The following is an 18,247-nucleotide window of genomic DNA, read 5'->3' on the forward strand; positions in this document are numbered from 1 at the left end:
GTTCTTTGGCTCAGAGTTCAAGAAGCCCAGGGCTAACAACAATAGCAATAATAGTAACAGTACAAATGTGTGTTTAGTGTGTGCCGGGCACTGTTCTAGATGCCTCACCGTATTATCACTTTTGACCCTCACAGAACGCTTTGGGAGGCAGTGTGTTATTATCTCCATTTTGCAGATGAGGAAACTGAGGCATAAAGAGAGAATATGTAACTCACCCAAGGTCATAGAGCTAGTGTCTTATTTCCTAGTGCTGCCGTAACAGAAATACCACAAGTGGGTGGCTCTAAAGAACAGAGATTTATTTTCTCACAGTTCAGGAGGCCAGAAATCTGAATTCAGAATGTGACTCTAGGGGGAGGTTCTTCTTCTTTTTCAGCTCCCAGTTGCCAGAAATCCTTGGTTCTTTGGTGATCTTTACATGGCATCTATTTTCCCATTTGTGCTGCTTGTCTAAAGAGCCCTGGTGGCTCAGTGGTTAAGTGCTTGCCTGCTACCCAAAAGGTCGGTGGTTCAAACCCACCAGCCATTCCACAGGAGAAAAGACCTGGCGATCTGCTGTCATAAAGATTACACCCCAGGAATCCCTATGGGGCAGCTCTCTTCTGTCGTATAGGGTGACTAAGAGTCGGAATTGACTCGATGGCAACAGGGTTGGTTTTGGTTTTGCTGCTTGTCTTTGTGTCTCTGCTGCTTCTTATAACTCAGAAGTCATTAGGTTTAGGACCCACCCGAACAAAGAAAACCCTATTCCCAAATGTGTTCACATCCACAGGTATAGGGTCAAGATTCCAACACATATTTGGGGTGGGGGGAAGACACAATTCAATCCCCAACAGCTAGTAAGTGGTAGAAGAGGTCTGTTGAGCGAATACTTGATATAGTCAGCTAACTAACCCCAAATAAGCTTAATGAGAGGTAGAGAACACTTATCAGTAGAATTCAGATTTGTTGTTGGGTTGTTTTAGCTTTGTTTGTCTGTGTCCTGAGTTACTTAAAATGTGTAGTGTGTACTCTGTTTGATTATCAGTACCGAGCTCATCTTTACTAAATATCACTTTTAAAAAAGATAGTCTTTTATAACATGCAGAATTGTAATTGTGATCATTGTTATGTCCATCTTTCCACTCTCACCTCTGCTGAATTCTCCCTCTAGCCATTGCTCTACAGTGTATTCCATTCATTCTAAATGTTGTGTTTTTGAATAATTAGAGGACTGCGTTTTTGTTTTTGTTTTTTTTAAGGGCTACATTTTTCTAACAAGATTTGTTTCTGAAAACCTGACAGGGAAAGAGGAGAGTATGAAAGCCTATCTAAAGAGCGCAGAAGGCTTTTTCGTCTTGAATAAGAGTACGACGATTGGAAGGCACGAGGATTCAGACCTTGTTTTAAAGGTAAGAACGCTTCCTCCTCGCTCTCCGCAGCTCCCTCAACCTAGACAGCCCTTTGTGCTCCCTAAAAGGTTCTTGTTGGCCTGTGGACTCAAATCGCTTTGAAAGCACAACCTCTAACAGCCACATCTTTCCTTGATATGCTCCCAATCACCCATCGAATTGGGTTTCCCAGGCAGAGGTAGTGAAAATGGACATAAGCCAAACAGGGTATGCCCTCCATCCTTGGATGGGCTTGTCTGTGGTTGTCTCCCTGCCACCCAACACCCTCGCCCCAGCAGCCTGATGGGTGGTTTGGAGGGCAGGGTGGAAACCTGGTGTTTTGGCCTTTACCTGCTCTGGCCAGTCAGCCAGGGCCACCAGGAGTGCCTAGCTGGGGCAAGGGCCTCTCGTCCTTTTCATAGTTTCCCAGGACTGTTGTGGGCCCCTCGAAGCCCATGGATTGCCACGTGGGGCATCAGGGTAAGCCCTGGGCTTAGCCTCAGCGTTCTTTCACTTCATTTCATCCTCCGAATTAGCTGTAGTTTGGTCCAGAGCCTCAGCTTATTAACAGCCAAGGAAGGTAGACGAAAGAAGAATAATAAAAACAGTGGCCTTGAGCCTTTTTAAACATTGGAGGGGATTCAGTATTGCAAGGGAAAAGGAAATGAGATGGAATCTCTTTGTAAGTGTGAAAGGTGGCGAGTCTCAGACCTCCCTCAAAAGAGTATTCAAATTATTTTTATCTTTTTGTTTTGAAATAATTATTCATTCACAGAGAGTTCCAACAAATGGTCTAGAGAGATCCTGTGAACGCTTCACCCAGCTTCCCCCAATGGTTATGTAACTATAACAATTTCAAAACCGGGAAATCGGCGTTAGTATGGTGTGTGTGTGTCAGTTCTGTGACATTTTATCACCTGTGTAGGTTGGTGTAACCACCACCACAATCAAGATAACAGAACTTGATTCCATCACCATGAAGATCTCCCTTGTGCTACCCCCGTATAACCTCGACGCCCCCTCGCGCCCACCATCCCTAACCCCGGGCAACCACTAATCTGGTCTCTGTCTCTGATTTTGGTAATTCAAGAATGCTATAAAAACCTGGCGATGGGAAATTTAGCAACAGTTATGGGTGATGGTTGCACAACATGATTAATGCAATTGGTGTCACTGAATTGTACCCTTTGAAAATGTTGAATTGTCAAATGTTGTTTATATGTTTTTATAATAACAATAAAAAAAAAGGATGCTATATAGATGGAATCACACACTATGTGATCTTTTGAGGTTGGCTTCTTTCACTCAGCATAATTGTCTTGAGATCCACTTAAATTGTTACGTGTCACAATAGTTAGTTCCTTATTATTGCTAAGGAACAGTCCCTGGTATGAATGACATTTTGGTTGGTTGTAATTTGAAGCTGTTACAAATAAAGCTGCTATAAACATTAGTGTACAGGATTCTGTCTAGACATAAGTTTTTCATTTCTCTGGGATAAAAGCCCTAGAATGTGATATCTGGGTCATCTGGTAAGTATTCTGTTTGGTTTGTGAAGAACTGCCAAACTATTTTCCAGAATGGCTGTACCATTTTATAATTCCACCGGCAATATAGAAGAGATTTGGTTGCTTTGCATTCTCACAAACGTTTGCTTTTTTTTTTTTTTTTTTTTTTAAAGCTGTTCTTTAATAGGTATGTAGTGGTATCTCATGGTGGTCTCAATTTGCATTTCCCTAGTGGCTACTGGGAAACCCTGGTGGCATAGTGGTCAAGAGCTACGGCTGCTAACCAGAAGGTCAGCAGTTCAAATCCACCAGGTGCTCCTTGGAAAATCTATGGGGCAGTTCTACTCTGCCCTATACGGTCGCTATGAGTCAGAATCAACTCACTGGTAACAGGCTTGGGGTTCTTTTTTGGTTTTTAGTGGCTACTAATGTTGACAGTCTTTTCTTCATGTCTTTTGCTCATTTTCTCATTTTTTTACTGTTCAGTTTTGAGAGTTCTTTATATATTCTAGATATGAGTCCTTTGTCAGAATAGTGATTTGCAAACATTTTCTCCCACTCTGTGGTGTGTCTTTTCATTCTTTCTCTCTCTTTTTTAAATTTAATGTGTTTTAAGTGCAAGTTTATGGTGCAAATTGGTTTTTCATTCAAAAATTTACACACGAATTGTTTTGTGACATTGGTTGCAATCCCTCCAATGTGTCAGCACTCTCGCCCTTTCCCTTTCCACTCTAGATTCTCCATGTCCTTTTGTCCAGTTTTCCTGTCCCTTCCTGCCTTCTCATCTTTGCTTTTGGGCAGGTGTTGCCCATCTCGTATACTTGATTGAATTAAGGTGCACATTCCTCATGTATATTATTGCTTGTTTTATAGGCCTGTCTAGTCTTTGACTGAAAGGTAGACTTCGGGAGTGGTTCCACTTCTGAGTTAGTGGCGTGTCTAGGGGCCATAGGCTTAGGGGTTCCTCTAGTCTGGGTTAGACCAGTAAGTTGGTCTTTTTTTTTTTTGTGAATTTGAATTTTGTTTTACATTTTTCTTCCGCTCTACCCAGGACCCTCTACTGTTCTAGTACTATTCTGACCCATGTCAGAGTGGTAGCTGGGCACCATCTAGTTCTTCTGGACTCAGGCTGGTGGGGAGGGCTGTGTTTCATGTGTTTCATTAGTCCTTTGGACTAATATTTTCCTTGTTTCTTCAGTTTTCTTCATTCTCCTTTGTTTTCATTCTGTTAACAGAATCCTTCACAGAGCGAAAGGGTCAACTTTTGATCAAGTCCATTTTATCAATTTTTTTTATGGACCATGCATTTGGTGTCATGTCTAAGAATACTTCACCAAGCCCTCAATCCTAAAGATTTTCTCCTATGTTTTCTTCTAAATATTTTATAGTTTTATGTTTAAATCTATGATCCATTATGGGTTTGTTTTTTTTTTTGTATTTGATGTCAGATTTAGGTTGAGGTTCATTTTTTTGTCTATGGATGTCTTGTTCCAGCACCATTTGTTGAAAAGAATGTCTTTCCTCTGCTGAGTTGCTTTTGCACCTTTGTCAAAAATTAGTTAGCTGTACCTGTATGGGCTTATTTCTGGGTTCTCTGTTCTGTTCTATTGATCTACGTGTCTGTTCCTCTACCAGTGCCCCATAGTCTTGATGACTGAAGCTATATAATAAGTCTTGAAATTGGATAAACTGGTTGCTTCCACTTTATTCTTTTTCAAAATTGTTTTGACCTATTCTTGTTCTTTTGCCTCTCTCTATCAATTTTAGTATGAACTTAGGTTTATCTACAAAGGTCCCAGGGTAGGTCAAATGGTTTTCACTTGACCACTAACCAAAAGGTTTGTGGCTCAGTCTTGCCCAACAGTGCCACAGAAGAAAGGCCTGGCGATCTGCTTCCATAAAGATTATAGCCAAGAAAACTCTATGGAGCAGTTCTACTCTGTAACTCAGGGGGTTGCATGAGTCAGAAATGACTCAACGGCAGTGGGTTATATCTGCAAAGAATCTCGCCGTGATTTTTTAGGAATTGTGCTAAACCTATAAACCAGTGTGGGGAAGAATGATATCTTCACTATGTTGAGTCTTCCAAACCATGAACATGGTATGTCTATCCATTTATTTAGGCCTTCTTTGATTTCTTTCGGAAACCCTAGTGGCGTAGTGGTTAAAAGCTACGGATGCTAACCAAAAGGTCGGCAGTTCGAATCTACCAGGCGCTGCTCCTTGGAAACTCTATGGGGTAGTTCTACTCTGTCCTATGGGTTTGCTCTGAGTTGGAATTGACTCAGTGGCAGTGAATTTTTTTTTTATTATTTCTTTCATCAGTGTTTTTGTAGTTTTCAGCATACAAGCCCTGTGTATGTTTTGTTAGGTTTACACTTAAGTATTTTTTTTAGCAATTGCAAATGATCTTGTATTTCTGATGTAGGCATCCACATGTTGCCAGTATAGAAATACCATTGATTTTGTATGTTTATCTTGAATCCTGTGAACTTGCTGAACTCACTTACTAGTCCTAGAAAGTTTTGCTTTGTTTTGTAGATTTCTTGGGATCATAGACAATCGTGTTATCTGCTAATAGGGGCAGTTTTACTCTTCCTTTATGATCTGTATCCCCTTTTCTTGCTTTATTGCACTGGCTAGAACTTGCAGGACTGTGTTAAATACGAGTAACGAGAGCAGACATCCTTGCCTTGTTCCTGATCTTAGGGGAAAAGCGTTCACCAGTCTGAGGTTAACTGTAGGTTTTTTTGTGGATGTGCCTTGTCAAGTTGAGGAAGTTCCCCTCTATTCCTAGTTTCCTGGGAGTGTTTATCATGAGCTCAACAGATTTTAAAATAAAGAACCTCCCCTTGCGATTCTCATCCGTGACACGATCTCCCTACAAGGACACAGAACATCTGTTCTAGGTACAAATGAGGAAAAAAGGAAAAAGAGTTGCAATTTCTTCTTTATCATAACGAGGGGTAGGTTTTAGGTATTTTTACTTTCTGACTGGCCAAGATGGAGACAGGGAGTTTCTGTTTTGAACCTGACTATGGTGTCAGAGGAGTACTGGATGGTGTAAACGGTTAACACACTCAGTTGCTAACAGAAAGGTTGGAGGTTCGAGTCCACCCAGAGGTGCCTGAGAAGAAAGTCCTGGCAACCCACTTCCAAAAAACTCAGCCAGTGAAAACCCTGTGGAGCACAGTTCTACCCTGACACACATGGGGTCGCCATGAGCCAGAACCAATTCGAGGGCATCTTTCTGTTTTGTTTTTATGATGTTAGAAAACAGCAGTAGTAAAGAAGAGCACAGGCTTTAGAGATGGACCTGGGTTTGAATCTCCTTAGGTCACTTTCTGGTGGTGTGACTTGAAGCAAGCTCGTATTTCCCGTCTGTCAACCACTTAGCTCCTGGGGCTGGGATGCGGACTGCACAAGACAGTGGGTACAGAGGGCCTGGCTCCTGGTGCTCGGTAAAGGCACGCACGTGGTCACTATTACGGTCTCATAAAAGAGAGACTGAGAGGAATTTTCAGGGAGACACGGTGTCGAAATGGGGACCCGCTGATGTTTGGAAAGGGAAACTAATGGGGCAAATCATTAGACAGAGAGAAGTTGAGTTGCATTCATTGTATAAAAATAATTGACCGTTTACTGCGCCTCGGCCTTAGTTTAAGAAGTAAGTCCTCGCTGCCAGCGATGGTCACATTGATTTATGAAGGAATCAGCCGTATTTCTAGACGCGTGAGCTCACATTGGCTCCCCAGAGGGCGGATGAGACACGGATTGCCAAATGCTTCCTGAATAGACTTTTGGTGAGTGTTTATATCTTGTCTTCAACAAATCCTCTGCCCAAAGCTTAAATGGGTTTTGAAGAGGAGACTTGTTTTAAAATAGGGGTACGGGAACATGGGTCTGTTTTAAAGAACTGAAACGTGCAGACATGTCAACATTTTCCAGTTGTATGAGAGGAGGCAAGGTGAAAATCACCTCTCTGCTGAAAACTGGGCCTTTCTAATTTACCTGAGTCACCCTTGATCAGCTACAGGCCACCTGAGTAATAATTCAACAATCAATTTATAATTTGTACTATTGGTGCTGCTAGAAGTCATTCTACTAAATAAAGTTCAGAAATCTGAAAAAGTAAGCCAGCCTGGTAATTTCCCAGAGGGTACACCTAGCAAATAAAAGAGATTTTTGTTTTACTTACCTGGGTAAGTCCTAAAGAATAGGAAGCCATGCTTCTGAAGATGTATTCTCATTTGCAAGGCTGACATATTATTTTGGTTGCTGTTATTATATTTTGACATCATTTACTTTTTCTGCTAGTGACATACTTATTGTCAAAAAACATTGAGAGACTGCAGCAAAGTACAAGGAAGAAAACAAAAGTCACCTGTAATCACCTGGCTCAGGGACAATCAACATTGATTTTTGCAGGGTTTTGCCTTCCTGACTTTTTTCTACATTTTGTAAGGAGTTTGGTTCCCTAATGGCAATAGGAAGCCTGTTTTCACTGGCTCAGGGTTATCTGTTATTATCACTCATGCATTGCATAAATATTTACCTGGAGCCTCAGCACTGAGCCTAGCCTGGGGCACATCAATAGGAAAAATGATCCTACAATCAGGAAGCTGCCCGGAGGGAGGGACATAGGTCAAAGCACCCCACAAAGGCATGTATAGTTATACACTGAGGTTGGGGCTCCAAAGAAAAGGAGTATGGAGAAAGACAGCTTAACTAGACAAGGGAGGGATTAGGGAAACAGCATGTGCAAAGGCCCTGGGGCGGGGAAGAGAGTGTGGGGAGCACAAAGGACAGAGAAGACCAGTGCGTGGAAGTAAAAGCAGGAAGGGGGAGGCTGAAGACGCAGGTAGACTTCTTGCCACCATGAGGATTTTGGTCTTTATCTGAAGCACAATGGGAGGAAGGCACTGGAGGATTCTAAGCAAAGAGACAACCTGCCCTTTGAAATGAGAGTTCTGACAGCCAGGTGTAGACTGGAAAACAGGAGCCCTGCTCAGAGTCTCCCTTCCCCCATTTGACACCATTGGAAAGCCTTGGCCCACTAGCCTCACTCCCTTCTCAGCTAAACCTTGTGAACTGGAATTTGTATAATTGTATGTGGCTTTGTGAACTCTCATTTTTATAGTTGGTTGTGGCCATTGCTTAAACTCTGCTGAGACAGGGCTCAATTCTTCTGGAATGAAGAAATACCACAATTAACCCAATGGTGGTTGAATTTTCCATGTCCTTATTTTTTTTTTTTAAGAATGCTTCTTAAATATGAATTCCTAGACATCCTGGCCCAGGAGTTCTGGGGGGCCCAGGAATCTGTATTTTTTTGCTTCCAGGTCTTCTCCTTACCTGTGCTTCTTCTCTTCTGATGTGGGGGAGCTCCTGTTTGGTCTGTGTGTGTGTGTGTGTACTATTTCAGTAAAGGTTGTTTTGAGGAAAAGAGAAGCATTGTTGAACAGTGCAGAGCTGACAGACCCTAGCCCCAGCCCAATGATTCACACAGCCCCATGCTGGGGAGGTGTCAGGATTCCCTTTAAGACTGAACTGAAGGGCAGCTAAAGTCACTTGGTGGTGCAAAAGGTTAACAAGCTCCCTGCTCACGAAAAGGTTGGAGGTTTCAGTCCACCCAGAGGCACCTCAGCAGAAAGGCCTGGTGCCCTTTTTCTGAAAATCAGCCATTGAAAACCCTATGGAGCACATTTCCACTCTGATACGCACAGGGGTGCCTTGAGTCAGGTTGATGAGATGACAACTATTTTTTTTTTTTTTTTTTGTAGAGCAACTGGAACGAATGCAGTACCAGGGCTGAGGGGTGGAGATGGAGAAAAGCGAAGGGCAGAAATGACGGGGGAGTGAAACACTCGCACTGGTGCCTGCGTCTCTGCCCTTCGTGGTCAGCTTCCTGCTAGCTGCCGCTTGTCACTGGTGGAACATTCTCTGTAGCATGTGTCAGCCCGTCCTCATATGGAATCAGACGATCCTGGCGCGAGACCGATTTAACAAACACTGCAGAGCCCATACAGCCAAATAAGCCTATCACTTTGCCTAAACCAAATAAACAAACCGTTGCCCTTGGGTCAATTCAGACTCATGGCGACCCCGTGCGTCAGAGTAGAACTGCACTCCATAGGATTTTCAGTGGCTGTGACCGCTTGGAAGCAGATCACCAGGCCTTTCTTCCAGGGTGCCTATAGGTGGGTTTTGAACTGCCAGCCTTTCAGTTAATAGCTGTGTGCTTAACCACACCTGACGTTTCTGGACCGCCACTTAGAAAAGAGCCGTGGAAGCCTAGATGATAATTTTTTTTTTTTAAACAAGGCTGCAGTGATTATCCTTTTATTCCCATCCTATGTTTGAGTAAACCAAAAAACCAAACCCAGTTGCCATCAAGTTGATTCCAGCTCATAGTGACCATATATGACAGAGTAGAACTGCCCCATAGAGCTTCCAAGGAACGCCTGGCGGATTCGAACTGCTGACCCTTTGGTTAGCAGCCGTAGCACTTAACCACTACACTACCAGGGTTGCCTATGTTTGAGTACATCTGCTTGTTTAAGGGCATGCCCAGTAGTAACTCTCATACCGAAAACCAAACCCATCGCCATCGAGTTGATTCCAACTCATAGCAACCCTGTATGACAGAGTAGAACTGCCCCATAGGTTTTCCAAGCTGTAGCTGGTGGATTTGAACTGCTGACCTTTCGGTTAGCAGCCAAGCTCTTAACCACTGCACTACGGGGCTCCTGGAACTCTGATGGGCATTGCCAAATTGACCTCCAGAGAAAGCTCACAAATTTATTCTCCCCTCAGCAAAAAGCGCCTCTTTTCCACTCCCTCCCCAGTGCAATACGTTACCCACTGGCTGAGTCTTTACTGACTGAAGAGGTGAAATATAGTATCCGTGCCATTCTTAACTTGCATTTCTCTTAATAGGCAGGAACGCCTAAATTTTGAGAGATCAGGTGGCAGGTCCTGAGGGCTAGGATGTGGACTCGAATAAAGATTTTGGCCCCTCCTCTGTCTCTGTGAGAAAGTCCACAGAAAGAAACAAGCCTGAGGGAAAAGTCAAATTGCCTCCTCTCCCACCTGAATTTGCTTGCTTGTCTTCGTGCCCAGACGTGACTCCCACGCCTGCCCTGGCTTCACCCAGTGCTCTTGCTCTGGGCACTCACCCTGTCTGTGCTCATCGTCCTCAGGGAACTTTTCACTCCCCTGCTTGAGAGCTGGCAGCTAGACTTCAGGCAGATTTCATCGTTTGGTTCCCACTTCATGGGCCTACTTTCCTTCTGGCAGGTGGAGGGCCTCCAAGAGGAAAGAGTTCTGAGAAGAGGACTAGATCATAATCTTTTGAATACCACAAATAATAAAAATAGTTACAGTGCACATCTGTAAACTATTTAAGGAGTCCCTGGGTAACGCACGCTCAGCTGTTAACCAAAAGGTTGGAGGTTTGAGTCCACACAGAGGTGCCTCAGAAGAAAGGCCTGGCGATCTGCATCTGTAAGTTAGCCATTGAAAACCCTATGGAGCACGGTTCTATTCTGGCACACATGGCGTTGCCACCAGTTGGAGCTGACTTGACGCCAGCTGGTTTTATACACTATTTACTATGTATCTCGCACAGTTTAATAGATGCATTCTATGTATGTCCTGTATATGTTGTGTTGTTAGGTGCCATTGAGTCGGTTCCAACTCAGAGCAGCCCTGTGTGCAACAGAACAAAACACTACCCGGTCTTGCACCATTCTCACAATCATTGCAGTGTTTGAGCCCATTGTTGTCGCCATTGTGTCAGTCCATCTCACTGAGGGTCTTCCTCTTTTTTGCTGACTTTCTCCTCTACCAAGCCTGATGATGTCTTTCTCCAGGGACTAGTCCCTCCTGATAACATGTTTAAAGTATTTGAGATGAAGTCTTGCCAACCTCGCTTCTAAGGAGCATTTTGGCTGTACTTCCAAGACAGATTTGTTCTTCTGGCAGCCCATGGTATAGTCAGTATTCTTCTCCACCACCACAATCCAAAGGCATCAATACTGCGTCTTCCTTATTCATTGTCCAGCTTTCACATGCATATGAGGTGATTGAAAACACCATGGCTTGCATCAGGTGCACCTTAGTTCTCAAAGTGACATCTTTGCTTTTTAACGCTTTAAAGAGGTTTTTTGCAGCAGGTTTGCCCCGTGCAATACGTCGTATACGTATTACAGAATTTTATATTCAAAACCACCGTATGGAGTAGGAGCTACTATTTTTATTCCCCATTTTAAATATGTGAAAATGAGATTCAGAAAAGCTACGCGTAGCTTGCCCAAAGTCACCAGCTAGTAGGGGAAAGGGCTGAGTGTCAGACTTCAGAGCTTCTACAAAAAGAAGCTTCATTCTTTGGATGCAATTTTGGCTTTTGGAAGCATCTGAAAATCTAAATATCTGAAATTCCTCGTGAATTAATTGGGATCAATAAAAGGTAGATAACCAAGCTAGGGAAATACCGCAGTGTGGAATCTGAAATAAGGATTGTCAGTAATACAGTGAAATGGTGATTCTCATTCACGCAACAAGCTGAGGTGGCTCCATCTAGTGGGGGATTTGGGTAAAGAGCAAATGCTGACCCAGGCTGCGCAATTGTGCGGATGAAAGAGAAGCGCTGCTCCTCAGAGTAGACCAAGCTGAACTGCTTCTTTAAAGAAAAGCCTGGGAATTTTCCAGGCGTGGAGGCAGGAAGGGGCATCCAGGTGTAAGAAACAGTATGTGCAAAGGTCTGGAGGTGTTTGGTGTATCATTGACGTGGGAGGAGAGGGCTAAATTGGCATGTTGGTTCCAAAGTCTAAGAAGGTCCTGTAAGGCCTGCTAAGCATTTAAGTCTTAACTTGTTTAGAAGATGGAAACTCCCTCCCCTTCCAAGGTTTTTAACCTGGGGAGGAATTGATTGTCATTTTGAGAGCAAACACTGGTGACAGTGAACAGAGTGGGTGGGAGAGGAGCGGGCAGAGCGGACCTGGAGCAGAGCAGGTAAGCACCTGGCTCAGAGCCTGGCCCTGCCCCTGGTGAGCTGTAGGATCTCAGGAAGCCAGTCAGCCACTCTTGGTTGGGATTTCTGTATATTCGCAGGCAATGGTGGCTCAGTGGTAGAATTCTCGCCTTCCATATGTGGAAGACCTGGATTCAAATCCCAGCCAGTGCACCTGATGTACGGTCGCCACTCATCTGTCACGTGTTGCTATGATGCTGAACAGCTTTCGGCAGAGCTTGCAAACTAAGATGGACTAGGAAGAAAGGCCTGGCAATCTACATCCAAAAAATCAGCCCATGAAACCCAGTGGATCACAACCAATCATGAGGATGGTACATAATCAGGCAGTGTTTCGTTCAGTTGTGCATGAGGTCACTATACATCAGGGGCAGAAGCGATGGCAGCTAAAACCAACAACAAATGGAGATAATCGCAGTGTGATGAGACTGAATTACTGTGAAATGCTGAGAGCAATGACTAGTGGGTGGGAAATATTGTCGTAAATTTCAACTATTTTATTAATTTTCTATTGCTGTCCTAAGAAATCATACTAACTTAATGGCTTAAAACAATACACGTTTATTACCTCACAGTACTCTAGGTCAGTCTCAGGCTGGATCTGAGTGGATGCAGCTGGCTTTTCTTCTCTAGGTCTCCCAAGGCTAAAATCAAGGTGTTGGCTGGCCTGGGCTCTTATCTGAAGGCTCTTCCAGGCTCATTTATGTTGTGGTAGAATTCAGTTGCATGTGGTATGGTTGCAGGACCGAGGTCCGGTTTCCTTGCTGGCTATTGGAGGTCTTCTCAGTTTGTAGAGACTGCCCACATTCCCTGGCTCATGGCCTCCTCCATCATCAAAGCTAGTAACAGCAGATCGAGTCCTTCACTTGCTTCAAATCCGTCTGACCTCCCTTTCTGACTACTCGTTCCATTTCCAGCCAGATAAATTTCTCTGCTTTTAAGGGCATATGTGGTTAGATTGGAAACCCTGGTGGCGTAGTGGTTAAGTGCTACGGCTGCTAACCAAAGGGTCGGCAGTTTGAATCCATCAGGCACTCCTTGGAAACTCTATGGGGCAGTTCTACTCTGTCCTATAGGGTCGCTATGAGTCAGAATCGACCCGACGGCACTGGGTTTGGTTTGGTTTTTTTGGTGGTTAGATTGGGCCTACCCAGATAATCCAAAATAATCTCCTTATTTTAAGGTCAGTGATAAATAATCCTTATTACATCTGCACAGTGCCTTTTGCCAAACAATGTAGCATATTCACAGGCCCCAGGGACTAGGGCGTGGACGTCTTCAGAGGACCATTCTGTATGCCACCAGTGAAAGAAAACAGTTGCCATTGAGTTGATTCCAACTTATCGTGATCCCATATGTGTAGAGTAGAACTGTGCTCGGTAGGGTTTTCAATAGCTGATTTTTTGGAAGGAGATCACCAGGACTTTCTTCTGAGGTGCCTCTGGGGGAACTGAACCCTCCAACCTTTTGGTTAGCAGCTAAGCGCTTAACTGTTTGCGCTACCCAGGGACTCTTCTGTCTACCACAGTTATTCCTGTCTCTTGCCTGGACTATTGTAGTGTGTGTATGGGAGGGGAGTTATGGATTTCATTTGAGAACTTTCCAGAAGAATCGGTATGGATCAATGCAAAGAGCAATGAAGAAAATGTCCAGATGAGCTGGGAGGGAGTTAATATCACTAAGAGATGTTATACAGGAGGTAAGATGGCTGGAGTCATGTGAGTGCCTCAACACCCAGAGGGAGGTGGGCAGTTAGGAGCCTGTAGGTTAACTGAGGGCTGCAAATACACGTCTGAGAATTGAAAGGCTGGTGCAGCTGCCCCAGCCTGTGGGCAGAGTGAGAAGGATGACAGCCCTTGAAATCTGAGAAATGGTGACATTCGAGGGGCTGGCAGAGATGGAGAAACCCCATATGGCAACCTAGAAGTAGAGAGGCAGGAGGAGGTCAGAAAAGCTGGTGCCGCGCCTGGGGGAACATTAATTACAGAAATAGCAAATGTTTATGGCTGGCTGACGTTCGCCAGGCACTGTTGTACTTCTGTGCATATTAACTCATTTGATCCTTATGGCAGCCTCTGACGTCAGGACTGCCGTTTTCCTCGTCTCGCAGATGAGGGCACTGAGGCAGAGGCAGTTAAGTAGCCTGGCTGACGTCACAGAGGGAGGATGTGGAGAGCTGGGACACATGCTCAGGCAGCTGGCACCACGCAGGAAGCTTCTGGAAGAGAGGCTTTTCAGGATGGGGGTGTGGACACCAGTGTGAGCAATTGCTGTTCTATTGTGAATGCCCAGGAAGTAGGCACAGATGGCGGCTCACTCCTCAGGTTCCGGTTATTTCAAGTCCCCAGTGCACTGAGGCGAATGTTACTGAATCTCTGTCACTTCTAGATGCGCCTCATCCCCTCTCAGAGGTTGTACAGATTCCAGGGAGCTCTCAGAGACACCTCATGAACCAACCTCTCCCCCCTCTTCTGGGCTCCCCCAGGGAAGCTGAGGTAGGAGCTAGTTAGCAGGAGGAAAACAGAGAAGTTTCCTCTTTCCCTATGCCTCCCAGACCCTCTGCCTCACAAGAGCCCATTCTGTTTCTTGTCATCCTTATTCTTTTGAAAACCCCATTTTCACTGCTTCTCTACTCCATCTCTTTCTCAAGGCAGTGAGAGTGGAGGTGACATGGCCAAGGACCAAAAGGTAAAGAAATACAGTTACACACACACACAACAGTTAATTTAAAACAAAAACAAAAAAAGTTATCCTACCACGTTGAAAATGTGCCCAGCAGTATCTTTTGCCAATCCTACGAGGTGCAGCATATCACACTCATTTTTGCAGTTCAGAAAGCAGCTTCAGAGAAGCAGAGAAACTTGCCCCAGGCTGCACAGCTGGACAGTGGTAGAAGACGGACTTGAACTCCAGGCTTTCTAACTCCAGAGCCATCCTCTTGATAATAATACTAAACATTTTGACATTTGCTCTGTTTCAAGGTACTTCTAAGAGCTTTCATAGGTATCCTTTCATTTAATCGTCACCACAGATTTACAAGGGCTGGTCTGTTATTATCCCTGATTACAGATGAGGATACTGAGGTACCAGCAGAATAGGTCATTTGCCCAAGGTCGTCCAGCTAGGAAGTAGGAAAGCTGGAGTTTGAACCCAGGCCACCCACCTCAAAAGCCAGCCAAATAACCACCACACTCTCCTGCCTCCCTAATGCCTTACCCATAGGCCACATGCCTCCCTCTGATGACAATTTCAAGTGCCATGGAGAGGCCAGGGATAGTGAGAGCCACCAGGAGGCCACTGGTGATCCTCACAAGGGCAGATTTAGGGAGGTGGTAGGAGGGACACTGAATGGCAGGAGGTGGAGCACTCAGGGGAACGGAGCTCCTCTTGAAGCCATTTGACAATAAAGGAAAGGAATGGGGGAGGGGGAGGGGGAGGCATTTTTAGGCTAGGGACCATGGTGAGCATGTTCATAGGTTGGGTGGAGGTCACCTGTGGGTGTCCAAGGTGAGGCTGCAAATACAAAGAGAAGATCGTTGGGGGAAGAAAGGGAACGAAGGCAAGATGGTACTGAGCCCCTGGTGGCTGAGGGAAGGGGAGTTGAGAGCTGTTGTATCTGAGTGCCTCTCTAAGCTGGGGAAACGGAGCCCTGGCAGGGAGCAGAGGGCACCCCCAAAGTGTGTGTGAGGTGACAGAGGGAGTTTAGCAAAGGGTCTCTTTACAGAGGGCAGGCAGGGCTTAGAGAAGCCACAGGGGGAATGCAATGCCTAGAGCTAGCATGAGTGAGGGGCGGTCCCACCCCCAGACCTGGAGGGGGGAAGAGGCATTTTGTGGAACCCAGAGACAAAGAGGGCTGGCTGGAGAGAGCTGCCTGGGGAGCTGTGGCTTTTGGTGGAGGGTAACAGCTTGCCCGGGGTGACCCCCCTCCTCACCTTTCTTCTCCCTGTTCCCATCCCCCATTGGCTAAACTCAACCAGAAACCAGAGGCGAGGAGGCCACTGATGCCTCCACACAGGCCAGCCTGCTGGGCCAGAGGGTGGTGGAGACAGGAGGAGGGAAGATCCAGGGGAGCAAATGGAAGGCGCCTGGCAGCTGGAGTGGAGGACGAGGTAGAAGATCTAAACCTGTTGCTGTCAAGTCAATTCCGACTCACGGCGACCCCATGTATGACAGAATAGAACTGTGCTCCACAGGGTTTTCATGGCTGTGATCTTTATGGAAGCAGATCAACTGGCCTGTCTTCTGCCGTGCCACTGGGTGGGTCCAAGTCACCAATCTTCTGGAAGATCTTGGAGCCTGTTAATGAAGTGGCATGGAGGCAAAGACCAGGGGCCCAAGGGGAACAGCCCATGGACCAATGACTCGGGGTGGGGAGACTTGAAGGAGCTAGGGAGGTAGAGCAGGGACCCAGGCTGCGGAGGAGGAAGTAGAGGTAGAGGGATACCAATAGGGATTGGAAGGGAAGCAAAGACCAAGATGAATGAAGTCTCGAGGCTGGGAGGTTATGGTGGAGGATGGGCTTCTGAGTTCCAGACAATACAAGATAAAAAACTGGCTCCACATACAGGTGGAGCCTTGGCATGTTGTGATTAACGGTCAGCTTCTCAGGGAGACTTTACAGAGCCCTGTGGTCATTGGAGTGGATGTGTGTTGTTAGTAGATTCTTTCTGAAGTCTAGGTATTTTAAAGACTTACTATGTACTTAAATAAAATATTTAAAATGTAGGAAACGTTTAAAAATGTTTTTGTTTTCTATATTCAGTTCCATCCCTTCCCTCTCTTATTATTAAATCACTCTCTACCCTGAAAAGCATAGGATATATATCAAGAGTATGGATTTTGGAATTAGACATGGGTTCCAATCCTGACATTGCCATGTGCTAGTAACTTGACCTTGGATGAGTCACTTCACCACTCTGAGTCTCAGCTGCTTCATCTATGTTGTTGTTATTGTTGTTAGTTGCCATCAAGTCGTGTCCGACTCATGGAAACTTTATGTATAAAACCAAAAAACCAAACCCTTTGCAGTCGAGTCAATTCCGACTCACAGTGACTCTATAGGACAGAGTAGAAGTGCCACATAGGGTTTTCAAGGCTTAATCTTTACGGAAGTAGACTGCCACGTCTTTCTCATGCGGAGCTGCTGGTGAGTTCGAAGTGCCTCCACCTTTCGATTTGCAGTAGAGCGCCTAACCATTGTACTATCAGGGCTCCTAAACCTTATGTATAACAGAACGAAATGTTGCCTGGTCCTGTGCCATCTTCATGATTGTCGTTGTTTCAATTAATTGTTGTCGCTATTGTGTCAATCCATCTCATTGAGGGGTTTCCCTTGTTTTCACTGACCCTCTACTTTACCAACCATAATGTCCTTTTCTAGCAATTGGTCTTTCTGATGACATGTCCTGAGTAAGCAGACCAAAGTCTCACCATCCTCACTTCTAAGATTGGGATAATAATAGAACCGCCTGTACAGGGCTGTTCAGTCACTATGAGAGGAAGTGACTTGATGGCACTTACCAACAACAAAGCAGTAATGTAAATCACCGAGGATCCTAACATCATTATTTATTTTCTACTATTATTATTTAAAAAAAATTTTTCTTTCTGGAAGGAAGAATTGTCTAATCAAATTATTGAAAAGGTCATTGCTGTGGTAGCTGGTTGGACCAATCAGTCACAGGCTTAATCTTTTTAACAAAAGATTGTATAGCTATGTCTTTGGTGAACATTCTAGGACCTGTGTCCTTAGTTTGTACAACAGAATTTTCCAAATGTTTAAGTTGTGTTTTCATTTTGCACAGTTCATTTTTAAGTCCATATCTAGCCTCTCGCATTTTATTATAAACAAGGAAAAACCATGCTGCCCTTACAACCTTGCTTAGAAATCTCATCAACCAGATATCCTAGTTCATCACTTACAAGTTCTACCTTCTACCAAACATTTGAACATAATTCAGACAAGTTCATTGCCACAGCATAAAAAGCATCGTCCTTCCTCCATTGTCCAGTCACATGGTCATCATTTTCTTTTAAAGCCTCACCAGAAGCACATTTAACGTCCACATTTCTAGCTACATTTGCGGACACCATATGCATTCTCTAAGACAATAGAGACGTTCTCTATTGCTCTCTTCACTTCCTTCTGAACCCTTGTAAGAATGCCTTTGACGTCCATAATTCTGCCAAGAGTCTCTTCAAGGCAGTCTAGGCTTTTACTATTAAAACAAACAAAAAAAATTATTAGGCACCTTAAAACTCTTCCAGCTTCTACCCATTGCCCAATTCCAAAACTGCTTCCACATTTTAGATATCTGTTAGAGCAGCAGCCCACT

The 18,247-nt window shown here is 44.7% G+C and overlaps 1 protein-coding gene across 10 annotated transcripts in view; it reads left to right on the forward strand.

The window, feature by feature from the left end:
• The window catches only part of FHAD1 (forkhead associated phosphopeptide binding domain 1), a 199,312-nt gene that overhangs the window by 7,311 nt on the left and 173,754 nt on the right, over positions 1-18,247 (forward strand). For all 10 annotated transcript variants that reach the window (XR_007516537.1, XM_049877983.1, XM_049877982.1 and 7 more), the window contains exon 2: positions 1,285-1,391. Coding sequence is in view for 9 of the 10 variants with exons in the window: in XM_049877983.1 (XP_049733940.1) it covers positions 1,299-1,391 (93 nt within the window). In the remaining variant the exon portion in view is untranslated. The remainder of the gene's footprint in view (positions 1-1,284; positions 1,392-18,247) is intronic.

Source organism: Elephas maximus, chromosome 3, assembly GCF_024166365.1.
Source record: "Elephas maximus indicus isolate mEleMax1 chromosome 3, mEleMax1 primary haplotype, whole genome shotgun sequence".
NCBI lineage: Eukaryota > Metazoa > Chordata > Mammalia > Proboscidea > Elephantidae > Elephas > Elephas maximus.